Here is a 13,394-nt window from a genome sequence, read left to right as displayed (position 1 = left end):
AGAAAAGTGCCAGGTGAGTTCGTTAGAGCTTTAAAATTCCAGGTCCCTCGCTGCTGAAGGTATCCGAATGAAGGAACCCATTTTCTGCAGCTGCTTTCCCTGGGCTTTGAGATCAAGGACCGAATCTCAACCCTGCTTATATTTGCTATGAAAATCCAAGCCTTCAACTCCAGCTGATTCAGTGACTATGTGCAAATATATCTTATACAAAAAAGTCTAACATTTAGCAAGTGTGTTTATATGTTTTCTTCAGTCCAGATTTCTGAATAATTTTATCCAACATAAAAGTATGATTTAATTTCTTTCCAAGAGAATTATATGCATCTCTTCTAAATAAAAGAACAAATTACTGAGCTCCATGTAACTTCAATACCATCAGTTCTTTGACAGCTCCTGACTATACAGTTTTTTAATTCTCACCTAGTCCCCAGGATATGATTTATTTGTCAAGGGTGGTTTTATGAGTTGTTTTCTATTGACTCTGATCTGGTAACACCCTGATGGGACAAGCAGATGGTGCACCTCCTTTCCTTTTACTGGGCATGAAGTAGAGAGAGAGAGAGAGAGAGAGAGAGAGACGTCAGGGTAGAGATGGAGCTACAGCTACCATTTTTACTCTCTAAGGAGTCCAGTATTCCTAATTCATCTGTTGGGAACTTAGACTATAGGTCGTTAGGGGAACCTGCAGATAATTGCGGTAGGCTGAAAATGACCCTCAAAGATATTTATATCTTAATCCCTGGAACTTGTAGGTGTTACCTTAAATAGCAGAAGAGATATGATTTTTGCAGATCTTATACTGCAGTTGTGATTAAGTAAGGATTAAGATGGTGGAATAAGCCTATATTTTTTGGGTGTGCCCTAAATGTAATCACAAGTGTCCTTACTAGAGGGAGGTAGAGGGAGATTTAACTGAAGAAAATGAAAAGGTGATGTGATGGGAACAGAGATTGGAGTGCTGTGCTTTGAAGATGGTGAGAGGCCACAGACTGTAGGGAACCTGGGGAATCTGGGAAAGACAGGGAAACAGATTCTCCCCTTGAGTCTCCAAAAGGAAGCAGGCGTACCAACACCTTGACATTAGCCCAATGAAACTGATCTCAGAGTTCTGACTTGGAGAACTATAAGAGAATACATGTGCAGTTTGAAGCCACTACATTTACAGTAATTTGTTACAGCAGAAATAATAATTATGTAGACCAGTGGGACCTGTCTTTAGCTAATCATTAGAATCACCCCAGAGGTTGTTAAATGCAGACCCCAACCTAGTGAATCAAAATACTTGGTGGTGGGGCCCAAAGTTTGCATGTTAAAGAGCACTTCATGTTATTATTATTATACTAGGGGCCCAGTGCATGAAATTAGTGCATGGGTAGTGTCCCTAGGTCTGGCCGGCGGTCAGGACTAATCGGGGCCTTCCGGCTACCAGTTAAGGCCTTTCTTCTGGCTGCTGGCCGGGGCCTTCTTTCATTCTGCGCCACTTCCTGGTGGTCAGTGCACGTCATAGCGAGCAATAGAACTCCCGGTTTCTCAGTAAAACTCCCGTGGGGACACTTTGCATATTAGCCTTTTATATATATAGATTATTATTATTTTGTTAATCCTCACCCAAGGACATTTTTCTCATTAATTTTTAGAGAGAGTAGGGAGGGAGGGGGAGAGAGAGAGAGAGAGCGAGAGAGAGAGAGAGAGAGGGGAGAGAGATACATTGATCAGTTGCCTCCCACAGGGGCCCTGACCAGGGCCAGGGATAGAACCTGCAACCCAGGTAGGTACCCCTGATGGGGAATTGAACCTGTGACCCTTCAATGCATGGGCCGGCACTCTAACTACTGAGACACTGGCCAGAGCAAAGAGCTCTTCATTTTAGAAAAGAGGAAATCAAGACTTATTTAAGAACACAGGGTATGGTCTATTTTAAATTTAATTTTATTTTATCTTTTGAATTTTCTTCCCCTCGTTTTGCTTTTATATAAATGTGATTTCATCTGAGGCTTTGTGTTGACATGTCCATTAAAATGAAGAAATAAGAGCTGAGAAATATATATTTTTTTAATATATAAGGCTTACTGATTAGAATGACGCAATCTGGCTTTCTGTGTTTGGATTCCTGATCTCTAGAGCTAACCTTTAGACAGCAGGCTGGGATGAATGCCTTTGAAACTAAGAACAAAGACCAGCATGCAATTTACATTGGTGTGCTGGCTCTGTGCATAATAAATTGCTTAGAAATTTCAGCAGGGGAGGATTTTAAATATAATTTATTTATAAATGGTAAGGATATTTCCAACCCCTGCTGAATTTTTTGCTGAACTCCCCCACAGTATTTTCATTAAGAAACACAGTTTTTATGCACTCCTCCAAGACTTCAACTATACCTTTGATATGATGATTTCCCATATGTATTCTCCTAGCCTTACCCACTCCCCTGAGATCCAGATCTATACCTCCAACCACCTCTTGGGGCATCTCAATTTGTCCCTGTAGCAGCTTGAATTTAGCTGAAGCAGTCTTGGACCCCAGAACAGGCAGGCTCTCTGTGTGTCCTCTACCTTTGAACATAACCCACACATTCAATTGCACATTAAATGATAAAAAGGAATGATTTCCTAGAGGAAGTGTTAAAACTTCTACTGGCCAAGGGCTGTTTGTGGGCCTCAAAATGACTGAATAGATTAAACAAATGTAATTGGTCAGCTAGAGGCTGTCCAGAAAGCTTCAGTACCAGGAAGGTATTGGAGAGTGGAAGGCTGGGGAAAAACAATAAGACATGTGTCTGTCTGTGGTGGGAGAAGCCCTTTTGATATCTAGATTCCCAATACAATACTTGAAATGAACGATGAAAGTGTCAACTCTCCTTTTTAAAAATCATCTCTCCTTCATCCCCTTCATCGCCCCCAGCCCCACAGACACCACAGTGAAACCTCTGAAGATGGGAGCTTGTGCCAGGGCATAAGTCTTTTCTAACTCTGACACTATGGAATTCTCTGAAGCTTCCATAAGTTCTGGCTGAAGGAGCCACAGCAAAGTTATCTGGTAGTTTCTTACCTGCAGTGTAGCCATTTTCCTTCTGCTGCAAGCCTGGTGATTTCAAGAAACCCAAGCCCAGAGAGGGTATGAAGTCCAAATGCTTCTGTTTCTTCTTTAAACCACTTGCTGAATGTTCTTATTCCCACCACTTTGCGGTACTCACTGGTCAGCAGGTCGCTCAAACTGACCACAGAGTTGCCTAACTGGTAAAGCAGGAGGAAAGTCCAGCAAGCTTATTTTCCACTAACTGCTTACACAATTGCATTTGTTTACTGACCCCAGACTGTTTCTGGAAGAGTCTTCAGAGGCCTGTCTCCTCTTCACCTGAGGTAAAGATTGACTAATTATTTGTTCCATTTTTTTTTAAAGGCTTATTACCAAAGGCAGAGAATTTTTTTTTAATCCTCACACAAAGACATGCTTTTATTTTTTATTTGTATTTTTTGATTTGGCCCAGATTTGGCTTTGACTATTTTTTTAAAAAAGTTTATTATAGAGACGGGGGAAGAGTGAGAGAAACATCGATGTGAGAGTGAGACATCGATTGGTTGTCTCCCACACAAGCCTGACCAGGGATTGAACCTGCAACCTGGGTATGTGCCCTGACCAGAAATTGAGCCCATGACCTTTTGGTGTAAGGACAATGCTCCAACCAACTGAGCCACCCAGCCAGGGTCTGAAGGCAGAGAATTTAAAGCTCTCTAGGAAAGGAACTGAAGTAGTTAGTGCCTGCTGTGTGTGGCAGAGACTTCTCTACTCAGTCCTGACTCAGGACAGGAAGGAATAGGGAAGTGTCACTCTCTGGAGACCAGTGAGAAGACGAATTATGCTCTGGCACAGGTATTTACACATAGGGACCGGGTCTAGACAGCTCTCAGCAGGTGCCTCCTAAGGATGAGCTGGGTGAGTTATTCAGAGCTTTCGAAGCAAAGCAAACTGAGATGTTTACTACTGTTCCCTCAATTCCTTAAATTCGTATAAATTCTTTAAGAATCTTGTTTCTTCATGCCTTTATTTCTTTGAAAACAGCCCAAGGGATTACTTTCCAGTCACTTTTTCCATGGCTTCCTTGTCCTTCATCTTGGCTATTCTCCTTAGCCATGGTCAGGTATCAACTTTGTGGCTACTTGTATTCAGGAAGGAAGAAACCATATATTGAATGCATCCTCTTGCCAGATTTCCCCACAGACATTACCTCATTTAATTTCACACAAAAAAATCTTGTAAGCCAGGCTTTATTATTACAAACTCAAGTGCAACAGACCAGGCAGGAAATATAAATGGGTTAAGTAGGCTAGGTGATTTTCCCAGAGAAGACTTACATGAAGCTCCAATTTTGAAACATTGGCAACTAAATGAGTGAATGAATAAAACCACTGTGATAGGTTGCAAAAAAAAAAAAAAATGCCCACAGTGCCCTCCCATCCTTGTATGCATGCCCCTTTGCAATGTGACTTTGCTGCTCCTCCCATCAGGAGATGGAGTATTTTTATTTTTTATTTTTACCTCCTTGAATCCTTCTTTGGCTAATAGCAAACATGACACGAGCAGAGGCTGGAACAGTGCTTGTGCCTTAGGATTTGTCCATTTCTTGCTACTTGAGACCACCATGCAAAGCTGGGCGGGCCTCCTTGAGAATGAGAGAACACACGGGGAGAGTTCAGGCAAAGTTCGGCACTGCCTGCCAGCCATGTGAATGAGGCTGCGTGGTGACTGCAGGTACATGGACGACTCCAGGTGAGACCCGGAGAACCACCAGCTAAACCGAGTCCAAATGGCTGACCCATCCAGATGAAGGGGTCTTAGCAACCTCCAGAGGAGGTCCCCAGGCTCTAGCATACCATGGCAGCAGCAGAGTGATTTGCCTTTGTCTAAAGAACTAAGACAGAAAAAGCCGGACCAAAGGGGCCATGCTGATAGGAACAAGTGAGAGGTGGACAGCAAACTGTGTGGACCAGGCATCTCAGCATATGATCAGCATAGACAGATGACACTGTGGTATTATACAAGCTTCCCTGGAATTTATATGCAAACCTGGGAGCAAGGGGCTATAGACCCCAGCTTACTGAAGGCTGAGTTTTTATATTTTGTGTAGTTTGCAGACTCAAAAGTAAATTCAAGAATAATCAAAAATGAATGCAAGAAAAATATTTTTTTGCAACTGAGTTTATGAGTACATTGGATCTTGAATCTCGACCGATCTTAAAAGTTAGTCTTTGGCCAGAACCGGTTTGGCTCAGTAGATAGAGCGTCAGCCTGCGGACTGAAGGGTCCCGGGTTCAATTCCGGTCAAGGGCATGTACCTTGGTTGCGGGCACATCCCCAGTGGGGGGCGTGCAGAAGGCAGCTGATCGATGTTTCTCTCTCATCGATGTTTCTGGCTCTCTATCCCTCTCCCTTCCTCTCTGTAATATTTATATATATATAAAGTTAGTCTTTGGTGGCTAAAAAAATTAAATAAATAGGAGCCAGTAAGAGACAAAGGAAAAGCTTTATCGCTTTATTTTCCCATAAACTCTCTATGCTCTTTCCATTGAATCAGCTTTGAAGGCAGATTGAAGAGGTGTTTGGGTTCTTCCTGAGGTGTGAGAGATTTCCTAGAGAGTGGTAACAGATCCTTGACTGGATGAAAATTACTTTGAGGGCCCTGAAAACATTTAAAATTGAATAGTAAACCTATCACTGAACTTTAGGGGTTTCTCCAAGTGGGAACTATTTCTTGTCTTTTTCTGTTTTTATAGCAATGATTTAATAAAACAAGCACTTCTAGTGCCAGGCATCATGCTATATACACAAAAGGGGATATGAGAATAAAACACAGGGACAGATAGTTTTGATTGGCTTTCCATTTTAATGTAATCACACACTCATTTATTTTTTAAAAATGTTTTTATTGATATCAGAGAGGAAGGGAGAGGGAGAGAGAAACATCAATGATGAAAGAGAATCATTGATCAGCTCCCTCCTGCACGTCCCCTACTGGGGGTTGAGCCAGCAACCTGTACAAGTGCTCTGACAGGGAATCTAACCATGATCTCCTGGTTCATGGGTCAAAGCTTGGAGTCACACCAGCTGGGCTCATTTCTTTATTTTATAATTATCGAGGACCTGCTAGTTGCCAGACCCTGTGAGATGTGGGGGACATTAGATCACTGAGCCTCAGTCCTGTTCTCTAGCAGGACAGCGTACTGGTGAAAACTGACCAGTAAATGGGCCATTGCAATAGAGCGCCATATGTGCTGCGACAGGAAGAGTCCAGTGTGCTACTGGAAGGAATGGGGGGCCACCTTGCCCAGACTAGGAGAGCAGGGAAGGCTACCCAAAGATGATGATGCCTGAGCCAAGTCACATAGAATGAGTTGGATAGGGCATGGAGCAGAGGGCAGAGTGTGTGCCAAGACAGAGAAGGGGAAGTGCAGTGCATTCAAAGACCTGGGTTTATTTAGGGCAGGGTAACTGAAATAGCAGAGTGGAGGGGTCTAGTGAGGGAAGGCTTCCAGGAAAGGGAAGATTTGGTCAGACATTTGAAGCAAGGGAATAGGGGGACCTTCTAGGCTGGGTACGTGCTTTAGGGTTCAAAGACACCCAGTAGAAGGAGCAGGTTATGTGTAGGGCCAAGACAGACATATACTGGACCAGAACAGAGTCACAATACCAAAGTGGCAAGCAAAAAGAACAAAGATGCTAAAAACCAGACAGGAGAGGATGGATTCAGTATAGACATGGGGAATAGGTGAGGTGAAGAATTTGAAAAGAACCAGGAACGGGAGACCCCAGGTGTCTGCTTCTCCCAGATTCTAGCACAAGATAGGCCTACGCTCCACAGAAGCCCTGGAAGGAAAGTCAGAGAAGTTTCACACTTACAGGTGCCAGGGAGTGGGGACTAGGACCAACACCAAGTGCAACAAGTGCTGCTGAGACCTCCAGCCCCCTTTCCCAGCGCACTTCCAGCATGCTATCAGCAGGTGCTTTACCTCCCAACAAGAGACTGGAGGACTCCTCTCTAGGACAGTGGCTCATAAAGACTACATAGTTTGATAAGTAATTATCTATAATAATAAAAGCATAATATGCTAATTAGACCAGATGTCCTCCCAGACTAAGCCAGAGCTGCAGCCACCATGGTTGCGAGGGAGGGATCCAGGCAGCTGCCTGAAGCCCTACTCTTGCATGAATTTTGTGCATCAGGCCTCTAGTTAAATATACAAAGTAAAGTCTTTCCAGAAATGCTTCTTTAATTAGGTAGATGGTTCCCTTCCCCCATTAATTCCTATATCCATAATTAATAATTCTTGTTTTTAGAATGAGACAAGATTCAGCATCACTTAAGCTTATTTTTTGGTTCTACAGACATAAGCATGAGAAAATATGTTCATATAAATAGTAGATATGCCTGGAAGGAATTTTGCTATGGTGTCACTCAGTTCTCCTCCTGAATTAAATACTAATAAATACATAGTGTTCTATCATTAAAGATTATTTTTAATGACCTGCTAATCAACAACTCTGTAGGGTCTTCTTTAATTTTGTTGCAAGTAAATAGTTGGAAATCTGATTGAAAAAGGCTTGGTTCTATAGCTATGGGAAACACTGACTTTAAATGTTACCTTTTCACTTTGAGGCACTTTGTTTAATTCATTTACTCAGAAAGAGTTGGGAAAGTAAGAATTTTAATTGTACATATCTTTGCCTGTATAATTATATTTGCTAAAAATGTTATTTTGCTATTTTGACAGTTCAAGCAAGAAGCCATCACATGAAAGAATATGTCACAACCTTGGATATTTCTTACCAAAACTCTGCTTTGTTCTCTGGAACTCTTCCTTAAGAGCTCTGCATTTAAAAAAACTAATTGTGCCCCAACCGGTTTGGCTCAGTGGATAGAGCGTCAGCCTGCGGATTGAAGGGTCCCAGGTTTGATTCTGGTCACTTTGGTTGCAGGCACATCCCCAGTCAGGGGTGTGCGGGAGGCACCTGATCGATGTTTCTCTCTCATCAATGTTTCTAACTCTTTATCCCTCTCCCTTCCTCTCTGTAAAAAAAATCAATAAAATATATTTAAAAAAATAATTGTAAGAAGTGGAAAAAAGTCCTTATTTAAGTAAAACTAATATCCAGGATTGTCCTTTTGTTGGCATCCTGAAGACACGTACAGCTTGGGACAATATACCATGTTTCTATGGTACTATTCATAAGATGCTCCTTTTCCGTAGTGGGGAAGGGTGACAGTGAAAGTAGAGGTAGAAAATAAGAACCAGCATTGAGGTGCATTCACAAGCATTTCAATTTTTAAGGACAGAGGGAAAGTGATGACCTGAAAAATGACTCCTGTAAAACTATCTGTGTGCTCATGTACCTCCTGAAGGAGTATGTGAATTCATCCCAGTTGGAAGACCGCCTGGCCACACCAAGAAACTGGAAAACATCATCTGCAGGAAGCTGGGGATTATACCAGATAATGCAAATGAGAGCTTACCGGGCAATCACTCCAAAATGGACTTAGAGGACGGAGGACTCTAGGACAGATGTCTCCAATAAAGACATGGAACTGATAGATTACTCGATGTACTTTATGGCACTGAGCAAGACCGTACACCTTTGTTGGAGTTTGGGGGTTTCATTCTTCACCATTATTTATTGACTAGAGGCCCGGTGCTTGAATTTGTGCACAGGTGGGGTCCCTCGGCCTGGCTGGCAATTGGGGCTGATCAGGCCATTTCGCCCAGTCCCTATCAGGGTGATTAGGGCCGGCCGGCCGGCCTGAAGGAGCGGGGGGACAGCAGAAGCTTGGCCAGCTTGGGAGAGGGACTTCAGGAGGTTGGCTGGCCAGGGGGAGAGGGAAGGGACAGCGGGAGGTTGGCCGGCGGGGCGGGGAGGAGGACTGTGGGAGGTTGGCTGTGGGAGCACAGTGACCACCAGGGGGCAGCTCCTGTGTTGAGCGTCTGCCCCCTGGTACTGTATGTCATAGTGACTGGTCAAATGATCGTTGGGTCATAACGGTCACTCAGGCTTTTATATATATAGATGACCTTGGTAAACCTTAGCAGTTAGCCTGCTGAGAAAATAAATGTGGTGCTGTTGGTTGAAAACAAACACCCGAGTATAAGTGGACCCATGCAATTCAAATCTGTGTTGTTTAAGGGTCAACTGTACAAAATCCTGGCCCCATCCTATATACATAGCACTGGGAGACAGGGGTCAGATAATTCCTGGAATCTGCATTTTAAACAAACACTCAGAGGATTTTTACTAACTTTTGAGTTTGAAAGTAATTGCTTTAAGTCCTTAAATGGAGGTGATGAATTGTAACTGGAAGTCAGATCCCCTTTCTACTTTGTGGAGCAGCCCTTGCAGGCTCCAGCTCCAATTCTGCATCAGGCATATTGTGGAGTATTTGAGGCTCAGGGTTCTTCCAGGGCTAGGTTTCCTGGGACCCTTCCTTTCCTACCACGGTGATTTAACTCAGTCTTGGGACTACAGAGAAATCAATTTTTTATTTCCTTCTCCTCCTTTCTCCAAAAGAGTATCGTCCTTTGAATTTTAACAGATATTAAATCAATGCAGACATCCTGTTAGGCCTTTAATCTTCTTCAAACAGATGCTACCTATGCTTTAAAAATTTCAATTAAACCAAGATTTATTAAACACTCAAGCAAGGCTCTACCTATGTTGGGTGCTACAGCCCACATTATTAATACTTCTTTAAATATATTTTTATTGATTTCAGAGAGGAAGGGAGAGGGAGAGAGAGAAACAGCAATGATGAGAGATAATCATTTATTGGCTGCCTTCTGCATGCCCCTACTGGGTATCGAGCCCACAACCCGGGCATGTGCCTTTGACTGAAATTGAACCTCGGACCCTTCAGTCTGCAGGCCAACACTCTATCCACTGAGCAAATCAGCTTGGGCACAGCCCACATTATTGGAACAAAGACTGAAATGCTCTGATTATGGCAGCAATTAGAAGCTCTTCACCTCAGTCCAATGCCCCAGCACATGCAGTGCATTTTCACAATGCACAGGAAAGCAGGAGTGTCAAGGCACTTGGGTTACATCATGGGTGTTTCAATTTCAGGGACTTCTGAGAAACCAAGATAAAGCTGATATGGATCAAACCCTTTGGGAGCAGCTCTTCTTAGAGCACTAAAATGAAGGACCAACCCAAATCCTTTTCAAGTAAGGGTCCTACCATCTGAGGGACGGATGACTGGCCATGTGCCTGCACATCTGGTTGCCTCCACATTGAATAAGGACATTGGCTAGACATTTAAATCACAACAGGAAAAAAAAAGTTTTTCTTTACTGCTAGCAACTTGTTCCATTAGTAAGTAAGAAAATTAAAGACTTAATTACCACATTTTAGGAAGCACTTTGGTACTTACACTTATTATTTAAGAGCAATTTTTATGAGCAGATCTCAGCACAAATTGTAATGCTTCAAAGCCTTCTTTTTGAAAAACTTTGGGTAATAATTTTCATTTTGGCAAACAACCTTATTTGTTGCTACTCATACTTACAACAACCTTAGGCTGTTAAAAGTTTTGTTTCTTCTTAGAAAACTGTAATTCAGGGTCAAGCCTGACAGTAAAAAGAAATGGAGTTGAGGAGTAATGTTAGTTTTTCAAGGTTGACCTTAAAGTCACCGGTGATGGGTTACTATTTTTTAATTAGGAAGAACATAAAGAAACTGGGATAGATTTTTTTTTTTAATTAAGGGAAAGAAAGAAGAAGAAGGGTAAATAAAGAGTTATTGACTTATGTGTAAATTGGTTTAGGTCTTTATGTATTTATTTGGTTTCTATTTCCTAACTGCAGTCTGGGTCACAACACACTTGTGCCAAATTCCACACACAGATCCTGATTTGCATAGCTGTCCTTTATGTCAAAAAATAAATCAGGACAAAGTCTTGTGGGGGAGGATGCAAAGAAAGAATGGAGAATATTCTAGCTGATGAAAGTGCTTTCACCATCCTTTTGCAGATTCCGAAGACTGTCTTTCTAAAAGCACTCTCTAATATTCTTATTTTAGCATTCTCTTTCAGCATACCTTGGTTTCCAAGTACTTCTGAAATGTAATTAAAATGGAGTAGAAAGTGAATTTATTGTTCCCCCTAGTTTTAAAATGAGAAGCTGAAACTCTGTATTTAATATTATTATTATATTTTAATATAGAGCAAAATCAGGAGTGCAGAGTCCCGCATCAGAGCCAGAGCCAGAATGCAGAAGAAAAGGTGTTGAATAAGGCAGCAAATTACATTTTTTGTAAACCAGGTTTATATATTTAAGAACAACCAGGGCAGAGAGAATAAAAGAAGCAAAAAAAGGTGGGTAAAAAAAGTGACAAACAATTATCCATATACACACACTACCACCCCAAAATTCTGGCTTACGAAATCCAAGAATTCTGATTTATAATTCCTGTAAATGTGTTGCCATGGAACTTATTTTTACTTCTCTCCATAAATACACTGTTGACACACAGAATAAGATTCCTAGTTTATAGACTATAGTTAAGAGACATTTCAGGAGTTAACTTTTCCTTTAAGAAACAAGCAAACCTGAAGAGGCTACAAATCTTTCTTACTGCCTTTGTGCAGGTCTTAGATTTCACCTTACCCATTTCCAAACAGATAACAGTGATCGTGCAGACAGCTTTACCTAAAGAGTGAAGGATTTAGTGAGCTGTCAATTTCTTGCAGAATTCTTCTTTTCTGGTACTGCCGTTCTCTATGTATTATTAATCTATTTATATTTAACTCCAGCCATTAGTCCTCCTCTTCCAGCCACTGAACCATTTTCAAAGGAGAGGAGAGGGAACAAGGGTTGCTATTATTAGGCATCCTTGTGTGTGATGAGGGTAGAGATAATTAAATAACATGATTTTGCTTCTTTGAAAATGACAAAGATTGTTTGGGGTAGACAACTCAGGGCTGGTTAACATAACCTTTCCCCTCCAGAAGGTAAAACAATAGAGATACATTTTTGAAGTGCTTAATTAAGCCTTCAGCAAGGCGTGTGGGAAAATTACAGACCCAAAAACGCTCCGGTTCTAGGCAGGAGTAAATTTTCTCTGCAGCACTCTGTCACTGCTCATTGACTGCATCATTTTGACAACATCTCATATTTCCATAAGGCTTTTACATAATCTATAAACAGGGACAGAAAGGTGAGGAGCAGAGAGAATGGGGACAAAGTTCAGACCTCCCGCACTGTCAGTTCCTTTTAGTTTTCCATTAAAGGGTGAGGGTGAAGGGTGGCATTTTAAGATGATTTCATTAAAAGGCTGAGCCATTAATAATTAACACAGCCAGAAGAATGCTGTGAAAAATTGCCACTGCTTTCTCACTCTTCCAAAGGATGCACATAATTCAGTCATAATGAAGGCCCTTCAATGTTCCTCCCCAAAACCTCTTTCGATCAGGAAAGCCTGGAATCTGTAGGCAAGAAAGATAATCACAGTAAGTCTCAAGTAGGCAGAGTTCAAATGCTAATAGCCTTTAAATTTTTTTTCTTTAAAATGTCTGTCTATTGTGCCTGAGAGAACCACCAGTCTGTGGTTTTACTCAGAAAACCACAGCAGACTAAATAATAAAAATACGTTTTCCCAAAATGGAAAACATTTGCCAACAAATTGGTGACAGGGTCATTTAAATCAGAAAGGATGAAGGTGAATCTCAGAATATTCACCTATTGGACTTTATATGAATTATTTGCTTGTAATAGACTTCGGATATATATCTTTGGTGTCTCAAGCAAACGATTTTATTTTATTATGTTATAATGAAACCTTATTCCTGGAATTAATTAATTAATTAATTAATTGTCTCTTGGACTCTCACTTTCCCTTGATCTTATTTTCTTTTGGGTTTAACAGCAAAAAATCAGTTGCTTGTGCTTACAAAGGGACTTCCCCGACCTTTTTTTTTTTTTTTAACCATTTCTGAAAATAAATTTGGAAATTACCTCTCTACAAATTTAAGAACCCATTTTATAAAGAAAAGATCGATACTGACCTGATTACTGTCTCTTAAAAAGTATCTCTTTTCTATGACCTGTGAGAAACAGATTTTAAGAGTTTAGTACACAGATCTGGAAAAAGTGGCTAATTGTAATGGCCATTCAGGGGAATAAAAGGCATATATCCAAACTAAGAGTCTTTTCAATAGCTATAGGCATCTGGTACAGTGAGTTGAATCTGGTGCTAATGAGATCAGGATCATAGGATTATTTCCTAAGAGCCTGCCTCATTCCAGAAAGTACTAATATAGATTAAAAAAAATAAATGAAAAAAATAATTAAAAAAATGACTAAGTAATCAGAGAATATTTGATTCATGCAATTTTCCCCCCATGCAATTTTTTT

The 13,394-nt window shown here is 41.2% G+C and overlaps 2 protein-coding genes across 2 annotated transcripts in view; both read right to left on the bottom strand.

Moving 5' to 3' along the window:
• HGD (homogentisate 1,2-dioxygenase) overlaps positions 1-3,238 on the bottom strand; it is a 42,657-nt gene extending 39,419 nt beyond the window's left edge. The window contains exon 1 of the mRNA XM_006755353.2: positions 3,049-3,238. Within this exon, the coding sequence (XP_006755416.1) occupies positions 3,049-3,063 (15 nt within the window). The 5' untranslated portion in view covers positions 3,064-3,238. The remainder of the gene's footprint in view (positions 1-3,048) is intronic.
• A 7,937-nt stretch (positions 3,239-11,175) lies between these two features.
• RABL3 (RAB, member of RAS oncogene family-like 3) overlaps positions 11,176-13,394 on the bottom strand; it is a 44,780-nt gene continuing 42,561 nt past the window's right edge. The window contains exons 7-8 of the mRNA XM_006755352.2: positions 13,046-13,084; positions 11,176-12,466 (exon numbers count right to left, since the gene is read on the bottom strand). Coding sequence (XP_006755415.1) covers positions 12,401-12,466; positions 13,046-13,084 — 105 coding nt within the window. The 3' untranslated portion in view covers positions 11,176-12,400. The remainder of the gene's footprint in view (positions 12,467-13,045; positions 13,085-13,394) is intronic.

The sequence above is a fragment of the Myotis davidii genome, unplaced genomic scaffold (genome assembly GCF_000327345.1).
Source record: "Myotis davidii unplaced genomic scaffold, ASM32734v1 scaffold292, whole genome shotgun sequence".
Classification (NCBI taxonomy): Eukaryota; Metazoa; Chordata; class Mammalia; order Chiroptera; family Vespertilionidae; genus Myotis; species Myotis davidii.
This window is presented reverse-complemented; position numbering and strand designations above follow the sequence as displayed.